Source organism: Capra hircus, chromosome 9 (assembly GCF_001704415.2).
Source record: "Capra hircus breed San Clemente chromosome 9, ASM170441v1, whole genome shotgun sequence".
Taxonomy (NCBI): Eukaryota; Metazoa; Chordata; class Mammalia; order Artiodactyla; family Bovidae; genus Capra; species Capra hircus.
This window is the reverse complement of record NC_030816.1, coordinates 82,232,081-82,246,675: the sequence shown is the minus strand read 5'-3', so window position 1 is coordinate 82,246,675 and position 14,595 is coordinate 82,232,081. Positions and strand designations below refer to the sequence as shown.

General features: G+C 49.6%; 1 protein-coding gene across 1 annotated transcript in view; it reads right to left on the bottom strand.

Moving 5' to 3' along the window:
* Positions 1-14,595, bottom strand: part of TULP4 (tubby like protein 4) — a 197,972-nt gene that overhangs the window by 12,909 nt on the left and 170,468 nt on the right. Inside the window, exons 8-10 of the mRNA XM_018053415.1 lie at positions 6,350-6,574; positions 5,133-5,367; positions 2,213-2,357 (exon numbers count right to left, since the gene is read on the bottom strand). Of these exons, the coding sequence (XP_017908904.1) occupies positions 2,213-2,357; positions 5,133-5,367; positions 6,350-6,574 (605 nt within the window). The remainder of the gene's footprint in view (positions 1-2,212; positions 2,358-5,132; positions 5,368-6,349; positions 6,575-14,595) is intronic.

Below are 14,595 nucleotides of genomic sequence, written 5' to 3'. Positions count from 1 at the left end.
AGATCCCCTGCAGAAGGCAATGGCAACCCACTCTAGTATTCTTGCCTGGGAAATCCCACAGATGGAGGAGCCTGGTGGGTTGCAGTCCAAGGGGTTGCAAAAGTATCAGACACGACTTAGCAGCTAACCAACAACAACAAATAGTGTGTTTAGAAATGCATTCTGTCAGGGGTTGACAAAATTAATCCTGGGGAAAATGGCGGGTGGGAAGAGTTATTTCTCATCTGAAGGCCATAGCTACTTCACAGGTCCTAATACATGATATTCAGATTTCAACAGACTGACCTAGCATTTCATCACTATATTTAAACTAAACTAGCAGATCTCAAGTTTTCCTTCGGTTTCTGTGGTTATGACATGGGGGACATGTGTTTAACGCCAATCTGCCCCAGAGAGTACAGTATTATAAAGATGAATATGGCAAGCACGGAAAAGCACGGAGCCTCACATATATGGGCTTGAGGACTCAATAAGACATCTAGGGCTGAGGAAGACGGAGCTGGTTAAAGCTCTTGTGTTGAGGACAACCAGCCTGGCTGCAGGGTGGGGGGATTCACTGGGAGACGACAGGAAGGAGGGCCGGCTCTGGAGACTGCAATACCCAGGAACTTTAGAGGATATTTAGAGGTGAGGGTCTCAGTGATGATCAATGCACCCTTTAAGGAAATCGGTGTCCAGGTCAGGGAGCTCAGACGGGGAATGCTGGGTTTCTTATCTATAACAACATAGGCCCTTCTGTCTACTCTTAGCGTTTTGCCACTCCTTATGACAAACTTTAGGATTATTAATTTTTAGTTCACTACTTTCCCATTACAGAATTACAGGCATGTAATTGACATTTTCTTTAATACATTACATACACTGTAAAAACCTCTTCCTTACTCTTCTCAAAGTAGAAGATAAAACAAGATTGAGAAAGGAGTAAGGCAGGGCTGTCTGCTGTCACCCTGTTTGTTCAATCCAAACACTGAGCACATCATGAGGACTGCTGGGCTGGATGAGTTGTAGGCTAGAATCCAGATAGGGGGGTGAAACATCAACAAACTCAGATATGCAGATGATACCACTCTGATGGTAGAAGGCAAAGAGGAACTAAAGAGCCTCCTGATGAGGGTGAAAGAGGAGAGTGAAAGAGCCAACTTAAAAATAAATATTAAAAAAAAAAATAAATAAAATAAATAAATATTAAAAAAACTAAGATCGTGGCATCTGACCCCATTACTTCATGGCAAATAGAAGGGGAAAGGTGGAAGTAGTGACCGATTTCCTCTCTGTGGGCTCTAAGATCACTGCAGATGGTGACTGCAGCCATGAAATCAGAAGACATTTGCTTCTTGGCAGGAAAGCTATGACAAACCTAGACAGTGTTTTGAGAAGCTGAGATATTGCTCTGCCGACAAAGGTCCGTATAGTTAAGGCTATGGTCTTCCCAGTGGTCATGTACAGTTGTGAGAGCTGGACTGTAAAGAAGGCTGAGTGCCAAAGAATTGATGCCTTCAAACTGTGGTGTTGGAGAAGACTCCTTAGAGTCCCTTGGATAGCAAGGAGATCAAACCAGCCAATCTTAAGGGAAATCAACCCTGAATACTCATTGAAAGGACTGATGCTGAAGCTGAAACTCCTGTATTTTGGTCATCTGATGCAAACAGCTGACTCAGTGGAAAAGTCCTTGATGCTGGGAAAGATTGAGGGCATAAGGAAAAGAAGGCGTTAGAGGATGAGACAGCTGGATGGTATCACCGATGCAATGGACATGAACTTGGGCACACTTTGGGAGCTGGTGAGGGACAGGGACGCCTGGCGTGCTGCAGTCCGTGGGGTCGCAAAGAGTCAGACACAACTGGGTGACTGAACAACAATTTGACGTTCTCTTTAACATGCTACATACACTGTAAAGCCTCTTCCTTACTTTTCTCAAAGTGGAAGATAAAACAAGCTCCCTGGCTGTGACCCCCATGGCACCTACCACTGGTGCTGACCCCTGGAAGTTCTGCGTGCTTAGCAGACCTCCTCCTGGATGCTTTTTTCTGTTGCAAAGGAGAGGATGAGAGAAGCTAACACGGCTGCAGGCAGGCCTTCCGGATGAAAGGTGGGCACACCCGCTGCCTGTGCCCCTCAGCTGTTGGTTTCAGTGGGACTCTGCTGCAGACACACCCCTGACACATCTCCAGAGACACACAGCAGGGAGCACACTCCTGCATGTCCAGGTTACCTTGGGAGTTTGGGTGATTTGCTAGCTCGGGAGATTTTGGGAGACTTCTTGGCAGCCCAGTCATCACTCAGTTCAATGTCACTGGAGTCTGAGCAGTTGCAGCTGTCGATCATGGTGGAAATCAAGCTGTTTCCGTAGATTTCATCTGGTGAGACAGCAAGCAGCAACATTTAGGGGAGTGACCCCGATTAGCCCCCAGCAGTAGTCGTTACTAGAAACCAGAGGACAGACTCACTCCACAGGCTGTCATTTTTAGTCTAGAGGCTGAAACAGGAAGGAGCAGGACAGTTTTCCTTCTACATTTTCACGCTATTCCAGTTGCTATCAACATGGGTATGAACTATAACGCCTCTGGAATGTACAAAACAGCCTGGCCCCATTTACCGTGTGGAAAGCTGGAGCCAAATCGGCTGTGCTCTCATGCCACAGGACCCTCCGGCATCAGTCTGGGTCCACGTGGGCTCTCAGCAGCCCCGGGACCCAGGCCACACAAGCAGCTTGCCGACTCAGGGCCCTCCCAGCCCTGTCACTGCCCCCGGACCTGGGAAGACCCCCCTGTGGGTTCCAGCCTGCTCTGAGCAATGGCTGGAAGAGGACTCCAGCAGCAGACACTGAGCGGTAGCTGTGGACTCCACTGATGGGCCTGTTTGGGAGCCAGCCGGCCACCAGGCCAGAGATGGAGGCCCCAGGCCGAAGGCGATGTGCAGGGAGTGGGCCGTCACTAAGCCACAAAGCAGATGGAGTTCATGTTAGATTTTTCCCCCAAAATACCCTTCTCCTTTGCTGACTTCCTCATCCCTTGGGGCTCCAAGAACATTACCTTGCAAAGTAATAACGAAGCCGAATGAAACTATTTCTAGAATATGAGAGATCTGGTCGTTCAAAAGGGCTACTTGCATCTACAAGGATGAATCTGTTCATTCAAACCAGTCTCTAGGTTTCTGAGCACATGGAGGTGACATCTGCAGATAGGGGCCTCTCGGAGGCCACAGGAGGCAGAGCAGAACAGCCAGGCAGGGAGGCCGCTGACGCCCCATCTGTGTCACCACCACAGCCCTGAACTGCTGCCCAGACCAGGGAACACAACTCCTGCACCCAGCAAGCCCTAGTGCTGGGCATCCGAGCCCCATCACCTGCTCCGAGTAGTGCTTTATCTATAATTAGATAATTACGAACTATTCCTGGATCAGAGGAAGCTTGGCTACGATTCAGAAACCTGTGAGCCCACAGGATGCTTCCATGGGTTCCTGAGCAACGAGCCAGTCCACTGACCTGAGCAAGTTCTGCAACACACCGTCCACTCAACACTGACCTACTTGTGCAGGCCAGGATTTCACCATCGCTATGGGACTCCTACTTGCTTTTTCCTCACTAATGTCTTAGTTTGTTCGGGCTTCTATAATAATACACCACACACCGGGTGGCTTATAAACAACAGAAATTAAAATCTTGCCGTTTTAGAGGCTGGATGTCCCAGGTCAGGGGGCCAGCATGGCTGGGTTCCAGGCCTGCCCTCTTCGGGGCTGTGGACTGCGGGCTTCTCACTGTGCCCTCCTGTGGCAGGAGGGCCTGGTAATCTTACTGCAGCCCTTTTTACAAGGCACTGAGCTCATGATATATAAGCCCTGTCCTCCTGCACTAATCACCTCCCCAAGGGCCCATCCCCTAATACTACTGCCATTTCAACCACCTGAAACCAAGCTGTCAAACCAAACTATCAGTGAGTTATTTTATTTTTCACAGTGAAAATGCTCAGAGCAAAGGTGTCTATGGAGCGAAGCTTATGGCAAAAATACCTCACATGGGCTTAGACAACAGAAATTTACTTTCTCAGTCTGGAGGGCAGAAGTCCGGGATCAGGGTGCCAGCAGGATCAGGTTCTGGTGAGAGTGCTCGCTCTCCCTTCCTGCTGACAGTCCCGCCTCACCATGTCCTTGTACAGCAAGCGTGTGTGGAGAGACCAGAGACCACTCTCCTCCTTCCAAGGCCACGGTCATACTGGATAAGGACCCTACCCTTACAGCCTCGTTCAGTCGTAATTGCCCCTAAAAGCCTTGTCTCTAAACACGGTCTGCAGCACCCTAGCCTGCTGCCCTGCTCAAATTCTTGTCCTTCTCCCATGCAAGATACACACACCCCGTCCCGGCAGCCCCCAAGTCTTCTGCCTCATTCTAGCATCAACACTCTCGTCTAAAGTCCAAGGTCCCGTGTAAATCTAAGTCAGACATGGGGGAAATGCCATGTACAATTCACACTGAGGCCAAACTCCTTTCCAGCTGTGGAGCAGTGGAAGCAGACAAGCTATGTGTGTCCAAAATATAGCTGTGGGGGCAGGCACAGGGGAGAGTGCTGTCCAGAGGGGGAAGGGAGGGAGGCTCCTGGGGGAACCGTGCAGGGAGCACCTGGGCACGCCCACGGAGACCAGTCTGGGGGAGCTCCTGGAAGGATGGGCTGGCCCGTCGTGCTAGATCTCCATGGATGAGTGGACACTGCTCTCAGCAGTCAGCTAACACACAGCTAATGGGGGATGAGCAAGGGGCAGCAGTAAGATTCTAGAGGGAGGCTGAGGAGTGGGCTGAAGGTTCAGAAGCTTTAACTCTCTCGTTGCCTCTGGTGGGTGGGCAGGCAGCACCCCACTACTGCCTTCCGATCGCCTCTACAGCACATAAGGTCCTCAGTGAACACCTGATAAGTAACCTGCAGAGGCAGCTGCTGGCTGCCTCTCACCACAGCCCCAACCCCACAGAGCCCTACGGAACGCTTTCACAACCCCGGCAGAAGGAGCATTTACAGAAGCCTTAACTTTTAACAGAGAAATAGAGCGGCTTCAAGGATGCTCCTAGCCAGCAGAGGCTGGCTCATGTTTCATCCACAGGCCCCACCTGTGCACGGGCCGCCGCGCCCTGGGGGAGGGCCCCACCTGATCGGCCGTCGGTCCGTGGGTCCATGATGACGAACTCGGGCCGCAGCTTGCTGATGCGCCGGCCCTTGAGGATGGGCACCAGCCCGCCCAGGTGCTCCAGGTAGAGCGTGTAGCACGGGCCGCCCACCTCTGGATCATCCTCCGTGCGCTTCATGGTGCAGTGCAGCCGCTCGCTGCTGGCCGACGGGTAGCTAACGAAGTCCCGCATGTTGTTGGGGTCTGGAATTGGGGGCTGGAGGCAGGACACGGAAGGAAGAGCGTGTGGGCCTCACTGGTGACTCTGCATTGGCTGCGGCTCGGGGACTCATGGCTCTGGGGGCCCATGGGACTCTCCCAGGAGCTTTCAGGGAGACCTCAGCCAGGACCCCACCTCGGACAGTGGAACTGGAACCTGCGGGTGGGCCTGGGCTTGGGCATGTTCTCAAAACTCCCCAGGTGACTCGAACGTGCAGCCAGGGTTGAGAATCGCTAGTGCAGAACCAAGACTGTAAACCAACTCAGGGGGTTGGGGGGGAAATCATAACAGGTTCTAAAATTCTCATGTTTCAGAGAAAAAAGTAACCAACAAGCCAATGTGATACTTAGAAGCAAGACAGAAAACAAAAGAGAATATTGTACAGAAAAGAACCTAGGGAGCAGAGGGAGGCCCGGAGGGTAGGAGGGAAAGCTGCCCTTAAACAGCGACTGGCAGCACAGTGCACCCACTCCGAGAACAGACTAGCTCCCGGGTAGTTACCGCCAGGTTACAGCTGGCAGCCAGTGCTGCATGGGGTCGGCCTCCTGTGCGCAGGGGTGAGAAGAACAGACCCTAGGACCGAACGGGGCTCGATCCTGACCACTCCCGTAACTGTGGATGAAGAGCTAGCTGACTTCCAGGAACACGTGCCCTGCTCTCGCACACAGGAATCACGGCAGCGGCTGCCACTGAGTCAGGACTGAACCAACAGACTGGTCATTGGGAGGGCCCCGGCAGTCAGGCTCGGAATGCTACCTTTGCCACGGGAGGCTTGGTTCCATCACCCAGGACCAACCCGCCTTGGACACGGCCGTGAGGGGCAGACCGCATGGGGCGAGGACCACGGCGGATTACGGACGTGGCGTGGCTGGCGCTCTGCTTGCAGACGCTCGCCTACCTCCCTGAGCCCACCCTCCTCCCCGCGGTTCTTCGGGGGCAGGCAGGCAGGCTGAGGGAGGAGGCGGGGGGGGGGCTTCACCTTGATGGTGGGGGTGAAGGCAGTGGAGAGGTAGGAGCAAAGGCGGGGGGGCAGGGCCAGCTTGCTGACATCCTTGTCCTCGCGCAGGGCGCTGGCGATGGCCTGCTGGCACAGCAGCTGCAGGCTGGACACCCGGTGCTCCACGCGCACCACATACAGGGCTGGTCCCGACGCCATCAGCAGCCGTGAGTCCCGGTGTCCCCAGCAGATGGAGACAATGGGGCGCTGCCGGGGAGGGAAGGGAGGGCAAGTCAGGCTGGACTCTTGGGAAAGCAAACCGAGGTCACGCACCCCGTGTTGAGCAAAACAAAGCCATCTCACAGATCTGCAGCATGTTGGTTTTAAAAAGCACAATAGAGAACATTAAGTCCATATGATAAAGAGTCAGTACTGTTGGTGAATAGCAGTTAGGTCCCCAGGCCAGAGCCCAAAGCACCAGAACGGTGCTACGAAATTCTTTCACATGGATTATCTCATTAAATTTGGTGACAAAAAAACCTAACTGAACTTCATATAATGACATTTCTGCCAGGGGATGCACTTAGCCTGGGGTACAGGCCCTTTTCCTTACTGAGGCCCTGCCTACTTGGATCCTGAAGTAATCAGTAGCAGTCCAAGGCTTGGAGGGGTAGTGAGGGGGCAGACCAGATGGCCCATCACTTTGGTCCTGACAAAGACCATTTCAGATAGTCAGGTCAACACTGGATTCAAGCCACAAGCTTGTGACCCGGGGAATATTATATAACCCTGGAAGTCTTGTACTTTTCCACGAGTAAAATGGGGGCTGTGAGGATTAAAGGAGACGAAAGATAACAGTGCTTCTGGGACCTATCACAAGTGACAATCCACAGATTCTCAGCTATCCTTGAGCTGACAGGGCAGGAAAAGGCAGAGAGAGGAACACAGTTCCTGGCAGCTGTTCTAGGGGTCTGTGGACATTACTTGCTTTGAAAAGGGAGGATGATAGCCAAATACGTGAGTCAGAAACTGGCTGCATCAGGGAAAAGAAATCCAAGGCTCAGGGGTTCCATCAGTCAAGGAAGAAAGAAAGAGGTGGAGGGCTGTGATGGAGAAGCAGTGAGAGAATCTGCTCCTTCCAATCCAGGCAGATGGAGTCCTAATTTAATGGAGTCCTGAGGGGCTGCCAGGATCGGAAGCGGGGAACACCAGATCTTGCATACGAAAAAGATAGGAGGAGAACTTTCACGACTCTTCAGTGACAATCGTCAAGATAAAAGGAACACATGAAGACACTAGCTTAAAATAGCCTCCCGGGTCAGCTAATTCTGGTTTCAAATTCAAAACAAACTGCAAGGCTGAAGATAATTCATCTTTCATTGCCATCACAGCAAGGCCGGGCAGCCGCTGTGTGGGACCATGGCCGCGGTTCCCTGGAGGAGGCCCAGGGGGCCTGGCACTCAGTCTGGGGGCTTCAGACTACTTCCAAGATGGGCCTCCTTGTAAGAGGATCCCTCACAGAGGGTAGACCCAACAGAGAACACAGTTAACTGACAAGATGTGATCACAGATGATGACAAGAAAGACAACACAGAAAAAAATATACCCCCTAAAGTTCCTGGCATCAGCAACTACCTCTCCATTAGTGCAGTTCAGGACAAAAGTTCTTTTAGTAGCAAAATCATGCTTAGTCATACTATAATATATAAGGGTATCAAATCCACACCCTGTACACCTTAAACTCACAGAGTGTTCATATCAAATAAATCTTAATAAAGCTGGAAATAAGTAAGAAAATTAACACACACCACAAAATCCTTTTATACCTCGTGTATACTTGCACAGGTGCTTACATGTCCTCCTCCTCTCTACAAGGCTCGTTTCCTACTGGTACTCGCCTTCTTGCGCTGGTCACTGGGGCCCTAGCCTACGAGCCCTCACTACAAGTGCTGTGTTGTTTCAGAAAGCACAGGAGTCAAGGTGGCGGCACAGACGCAGGGTGGGGTGCCTCCAGCCAGCGGCCTCGCCCTCGGCGATTTCTGGGGCCCCATCTGTAGGTGGCACAGGCATTCCCCGGTCTTGCCCAACCCAGCCTCACACACGGGGCATGTCTTCTCCAGGCACGCCCCCCCACCCAGGATCAACTGCAGCCGAAGAGAACCGTGTCTGCCTAATATTCTCTTCCAGCAAACCTGGATATACACGACTCCCACAGATGATGTTTTCGTTTGAACAGCTGTCGTCTGCTAGGGAAAAACTCAGATGCAAATCTGTAGGCTTCATCGCTTTCTCAAATTGCACAAAATGACTATTTTTAGAACCAAAGCTAGAGGTGTGCAGTTGATAATATTCAGATCTTAATCTGTTGTAGGTATTTTGCGCGTAAATCTGAGGCACAAGACACATTTCGGGAGCACTGGTGTGGCAGGAACCTGGTGCCCTGGTGAATGTGCTGGACAGACACAGGTGGCCCCTGGCTGGAGATGTGTGACGTTCACAGGGAGCTCGGGGAGCAGCTGTGGACGGTCAGGTTGCCTTCTCTCTGTGGCAGATGCCAGCCCCTTGTGAGGAGAGGGGGGAGTCTGCTCCCTCAGCCTCCCTGGCCACGGCGTCACGGAGGGTCAACGGCTGGTTTCAACCCCTTACAGCACATGAAGAGACGCCAACGAGCTCCTGACCTCACCTCCTGCTGCCACAGAATCCATGCCGTGCGTCCACCAATCATACTCGCCTATGAGCTGTCATCAGTCTGTCAGTGAGTCCCTGTAAAGTGTATGTAGTGGGCCGGACACATGCTGGGCATCCGGGGATTGACACAGAAGAAAAGGAATTCCCTGCTTCATGGGTCTGAGGCTCTGAGGAGGGAGGGGAGACAGGAGGGTCTTGGGCTCTGTGACAGGGACAGACGGTCTGACGGTGTCAGATGGTGACAATGCTGCAAGGTAACAGCAGTAAGATAAGGGGCCAAAGGAAGAGTAGGGGTCATTTCAGGCAGGGGGACAGAGAAGGTGTCCCCAGAGGAAGTCTCAGCTGAGGCCTGACCCGAGGGAGCTGTGGACGTGGATACAAGGATGATACCTGTGACTGGAGCCCAAAGCTTCCCACTACTCCACTATCTGTGTGCACTGCATGGGGTCCTCTGATAACTTATTGAAGTCAAAGTCACTCAGTCATGTCTGACTCTTTGCGACCCCATGGACCATACAGTCCATGGAATTCTCCAGGCCAGAATACTGGAGTGCATAGCTTTTCCCTTCTCCAGGGGATCATCCCAACTCAGGAATCGAACTCAGGTCTCCCACATTGCAGGCAGATTCTTTACCAGCTGAGCCACAAGGGAAGCCCAAGAATACTGGAATGGGAAGCCTATCCCTTCTCCAGAAGATCTTTCCGACTCAGGAATCAAACAGGGATCTCCTGCACTGCAGGCAGATTCTTTATCAACTGAGCTATCAGGGAAGCCCCTAAAACCTTGAGGGGAATAAAAATAAAAAGCAGGATGTCCTTCCCTTGTTAAAGATAAGCTGTTCAAGTGGGATTAGAGTCAACAGACCACGAAAGGGTCAAACCAGCTACACTGGCCTGAGAGAAAGAAAAGGTGGCCACCCAGTTATGTGGTTTCTGGATGATGAGGCCCTGCTGGGGAGTCAGACCCCGGGAATGTCAGAGAAGTCTCCTGTTACCCAATCACCTGCCTTCCTTTCTGTTGTTCTTTAGTCGCTCAGTCATGTCTGACTCTGCAACCCCATGGACTACAGCCTGCCGGGCTCCTCTGTCAATGAGATTTCTCAGGCAAGAATACTGGAGTGGGTTGCCATTTCCTTCTCCAGGGTGTCTTCCCAACCCAGGGATTGAACCCACATCTCCTGCATTGGCAGGCAGACTTTTTTGTCTTTTACCACTGAGCCACCAAGGAAGCCTAAGCTCCCCCTAAGAAGGTGGGTATCTCTTTCAGAGGAAATAAACTTCAAATGTTTCACAGCCCCGGACAGAAGGAGGTATTCAATGTTTGTACAGGCATGTACACAGAAGGAAAGCTTCAAGAACAGTTCACTTGTAAATAGACCAAGGTGGTGACTAGTCACCGTAAAACTGTGTTGGTTGGTGCCATGGACAGTTCTGAATATTAAGTTACAATGATCTGACCAAAAACTAAGCCACAGTAATAAAGCTGGCTCAGGACTCATTCACCCAAACCTCCATTTTAAAAGAACACGCACCATTCTTGAATCTTGTAAGCAGACAACCCCAGAAAGAACTTTTTCATCTATTTACAGCAAACAATGGGAAAAGCATACCTATGCCAGCTTTGTGAGAATAGGCAGAGTTAATTCTCAAGAAAAGGAAGCAAGTACAATTTTTGTTAAAAGAGTCTCCTTCAAGAGCACAGAAAGTCAATGACCATAATCACTCACTTGACTTTTCAGGGTCCACACTATCTTCCTCCTCTTTTAATTTTTTACCCAAATATCTTACATTAATACCTGAACCTTACAGAATGTACGGCGATTCTACCAATCTGCCTTTAATACAGAAAAAGTTCATAAAGCTAAAACACACAAACCCCCCAAATCCAACAATCCAACCAAACAAAACCAAACAAAAACACACTGATCTGAATTACTGAAGCCTTTGAACTATAGTCAGTGATGCCAACCTTCAAACTCTGTGGTCAGATTATCAGATATGCAATCACATATGTGCGTACTGAGCCGGTTCAGTCGTGTCTGACTCTTTGCGACCCGATAGACTGCAGCCCGCCAGGCTCCTCTGTCTATGGGGTTTCCAAGGCAAGAATGCTGGAGTGTGTTGCCATGCCCTCCTCCAGGGGCTTTTCCTGACCCACGGATCCGACTCTCATCTCTGGTGTCTCCTGCTTTGGTGGGCAGGTTCTTTACCACTAGCGCCACCTGGGAACCCCCAATTATATACAGATGGTCACAGATAGCAGCTGGTGAGATGGACTCTAGACTTTTAAAATATGACAGGGAGGGAGGAAAGGAAAATGAATTAGAGTGCATTTCCTTCTAAGAGCATCAGCCTCAGGCGTTGCTGCTGTGAGTAACTCAGGAGAATCCGTTTTAAAGTGAGGCTGCCACCAGTCTGTGCCGGGCACTGGCTTTGTGCGCAATAACCTATAATCTCATTAACTTGGAAATAAATTATCCAATCTAAGCTGCATTTAGTTCTTTTTATAAACAGCCCAATAAGCTGCCTAACTTCCTTCCTGCCATAAAAACGTTCCTGCCTTTGGACAACTTGAACAGCACAGTACAGACACGTGATTCTAGAATCATTACAGACGACAGTTAAGCTGCTGCCACACGCAATCGATACTGTACTTGGTTTTTAAAAGCATCATTATTTAACTATATATTATTGAGGTAATTTTTCAACGCCTGAAACAGACCCTCAAATGAAAAAAGAGTCAACAATTTATTAAAATGCAGGGACGCTATGTGAGTCTCTTTTCCAAAGGTAGATAAGAGAGCCAGTCTGTCTCTTATCCCTGAGCCTCAAATGGCTTAAATTCAGGATCTATGCTAGTTTCATGTGATAACTGATGAGAACTCTTGCACATGGTTAAGGTCGTTGAGCTTCTACTGCATTCTAAGCACAGTGAAGATCAGAAAAATAGAGAAACTGTGGTCTTTGACTTTAAGAAAGTAAAACAAGTAAACAGAAAAAGTGGAATACCCGTGCCAGAGGTAGTAAACACCTTGAAGGTTCACAGAGAAGAGGGGTTGCAGTCTTCGGGCAGATTTACCAAAGGACGTTGTCTGTGTGGACAACAGAGACGATGGATTTCCTCAAGCTGAAATGGCCGGGAAGGACAGTCTCTGTAGGGGGGATGCAAGGCTGGTGGGAAGGGTGCCCTGAGTCATACAGAATCATGGACGATGCTCAGTGCACTGGGAGCGTGTTTCAGCGCTTCAGTTCACAAATGCTCTAACGGACATAAAAGAGCTTAAGTCAGAAAGGGCTGCCGAGTTCCCAAGCTCTCCTACTTGTCTCTTAGTTAGCCAAGAGGTAGAAAACTGGCATGAGATCTAATTGAGGGCACATAGCCTACCAGGTCAAATATTCAACAGAAAGAACTAAAAAACCATAACTGTCTATCCGTCAATCCACTGAACATGTACTTACTGAGCACCTATGCTAAGTTCTAGGAAATAGACTGGCAGTAGGGTCACAGTTACTGTGTAAGCAAGGCAACCTCTTCTTCAATCTCAAACACACAGGGACTCCAATATCTACATTTACTTTGCCACACACATTGGCCTCCTGCTAATGGCCTCAACTCTGCTCCACTTCAGCGCCTCCCGGGTTCGCCTCCTCACTTGGAACCACTTCACTTCTAAAGCAGGAGTCTGAATTTCCTATCCAAGCACAGCTTCCCACCCTGTGCTCATCACTTCTTTCTGAGAATGCCTGATTATGACTTTTTTCTGGCCACTCTCAGGTCACAGACCTTCTTCCCACTCCAGCTCCATGGCTGCCCATTTCTGTAACCTTCTTCCCAGTTCCCTAAGTTCCTTCCATTCTTCATCTTTCTGCTACATGAATTTCTCCAATTCCTAGTATCAGGCAGCTTGTACCACTTCTGACTCTAGGGGTTGCAGAGGCGGCCTGGGCAACGCTGAATCTCACTTTAAAACCACGCTGCTCTTCTCTGGCTGGGGCGTGACTCCAGCTCGTTACCTTGACTGGCTCCTGCATCACCTTCTATACTCCAGCACTCAGAGCTCTGAGCTCAGGGCCCAGCTGCATAGGAGCCCCGCAAAATATGTTTGCTGGATGCCTGAACAGATGAACAAAAAAATATGCTTATCTGCTCACAAAAGATTTTACATTGTCGAAACATACATTTAAATCCTGTAACTTGGGACCCTCCCAGCAGTCCAATGGTTAAGAATCTGCGCATCCACTGCAAGGGGCTCAGGTTCGATCCCTGGTTGGGGAACTAAGATCCCACATGCCATGCAATGCAGCCTATATAAATAAATAAATAAAACTTATACCAGTAAACATCTTTTTAAAAAAATCCTACAACTTAACAACAACAACAAAAGAACAATCTAGTTAGGAAATGGACAATGGCCTTGAACAGACATTTTTCTAAGGAAGATATACACACGGTCAACAAGTACATGGAAAGATGCTCAATGTAACTAATCATCTGCTGCTGCTGCTAAGTTGCTTCAGTCGTGTCCAACTCTGTGCGACCCCGTAGATGGCAGCCCACCAGGCTCCCCCATCCCTGGGATTCTTCAGGCAAGAACACTGGAGTGGGCTGCCATTTCCTTCTCCAATGCATGAAAGCGAAAGTGAAGTCGCTCAGTCGTGTCTGACTCTTAGCGACCCCATGGACTGCCTACCAGGCTCCTCCATCCCTGGGATTTTCTAGGCAAGAGTACTGGAGTGGGGTGCCATTGCCTTCTCCAAACTAATCATCAGGGATACGCAAATCAAAACCACAGTGAGATCCACCTCACGACCATCTGGATGGCTATCACCAAAAAGCCAGAAAACAACAAGAGCTGGCAAGGACGTGGGGGGTCTCTGTGCACTTCTGGTGGGAGTATAAACTGGAGCACCCACTGTGGAAACAGTATGGAAGCTCCTCAAAAAGTCAGAAAAAGAATTACCATATAACCTAGCAATTTGACTCTGGGCATTTATCCAATAGAACTGAAAAGAGCATCTCAAAGAGATATTTGTATATCCCTGTTCACAGCAGCATTATTCATAATAGCCAAAAGCTGGAAGGAAACCAGACATCCGCTGATGGATGAATGGATGAACAAGATGTAGTTGTACACATATAACAGCATATTCTTCAGCCTTAAAAAGGAACGAAATTCTGACACAGGCTACAATGTGGATGAAATAAGCCAGACACAAAAAGACAGACACTGCATGGTTCCACTTACATGAGGTAAGTAGAACAGTCAAATTCATAGGAACAAGAAAAGCATAGTTTCAGTTTTACACAATGCAACAGTTCTGGAGACTGGTTATACAATAATGCAATACACTTAAAAAATGGTTGAGACAGTAAATGTGTATTTTACTACAATTAAAAATATATGTATTTAGATAATTAGTGCTGGCATCTGGATTCCCAGGTGGCTCAGTGGTAAAGACCTCACCTGCCAATACAGGAGACACAGGACACATAGGTTTGATCCCTGGCTAGAGAAGAGCTCCTGGAAGAGGCAATGGCAACCCCGTCTAGTAATTCTTGCCTGGAGAATCCCATGGACAGAGGAGCCTGGTGGGTTAGA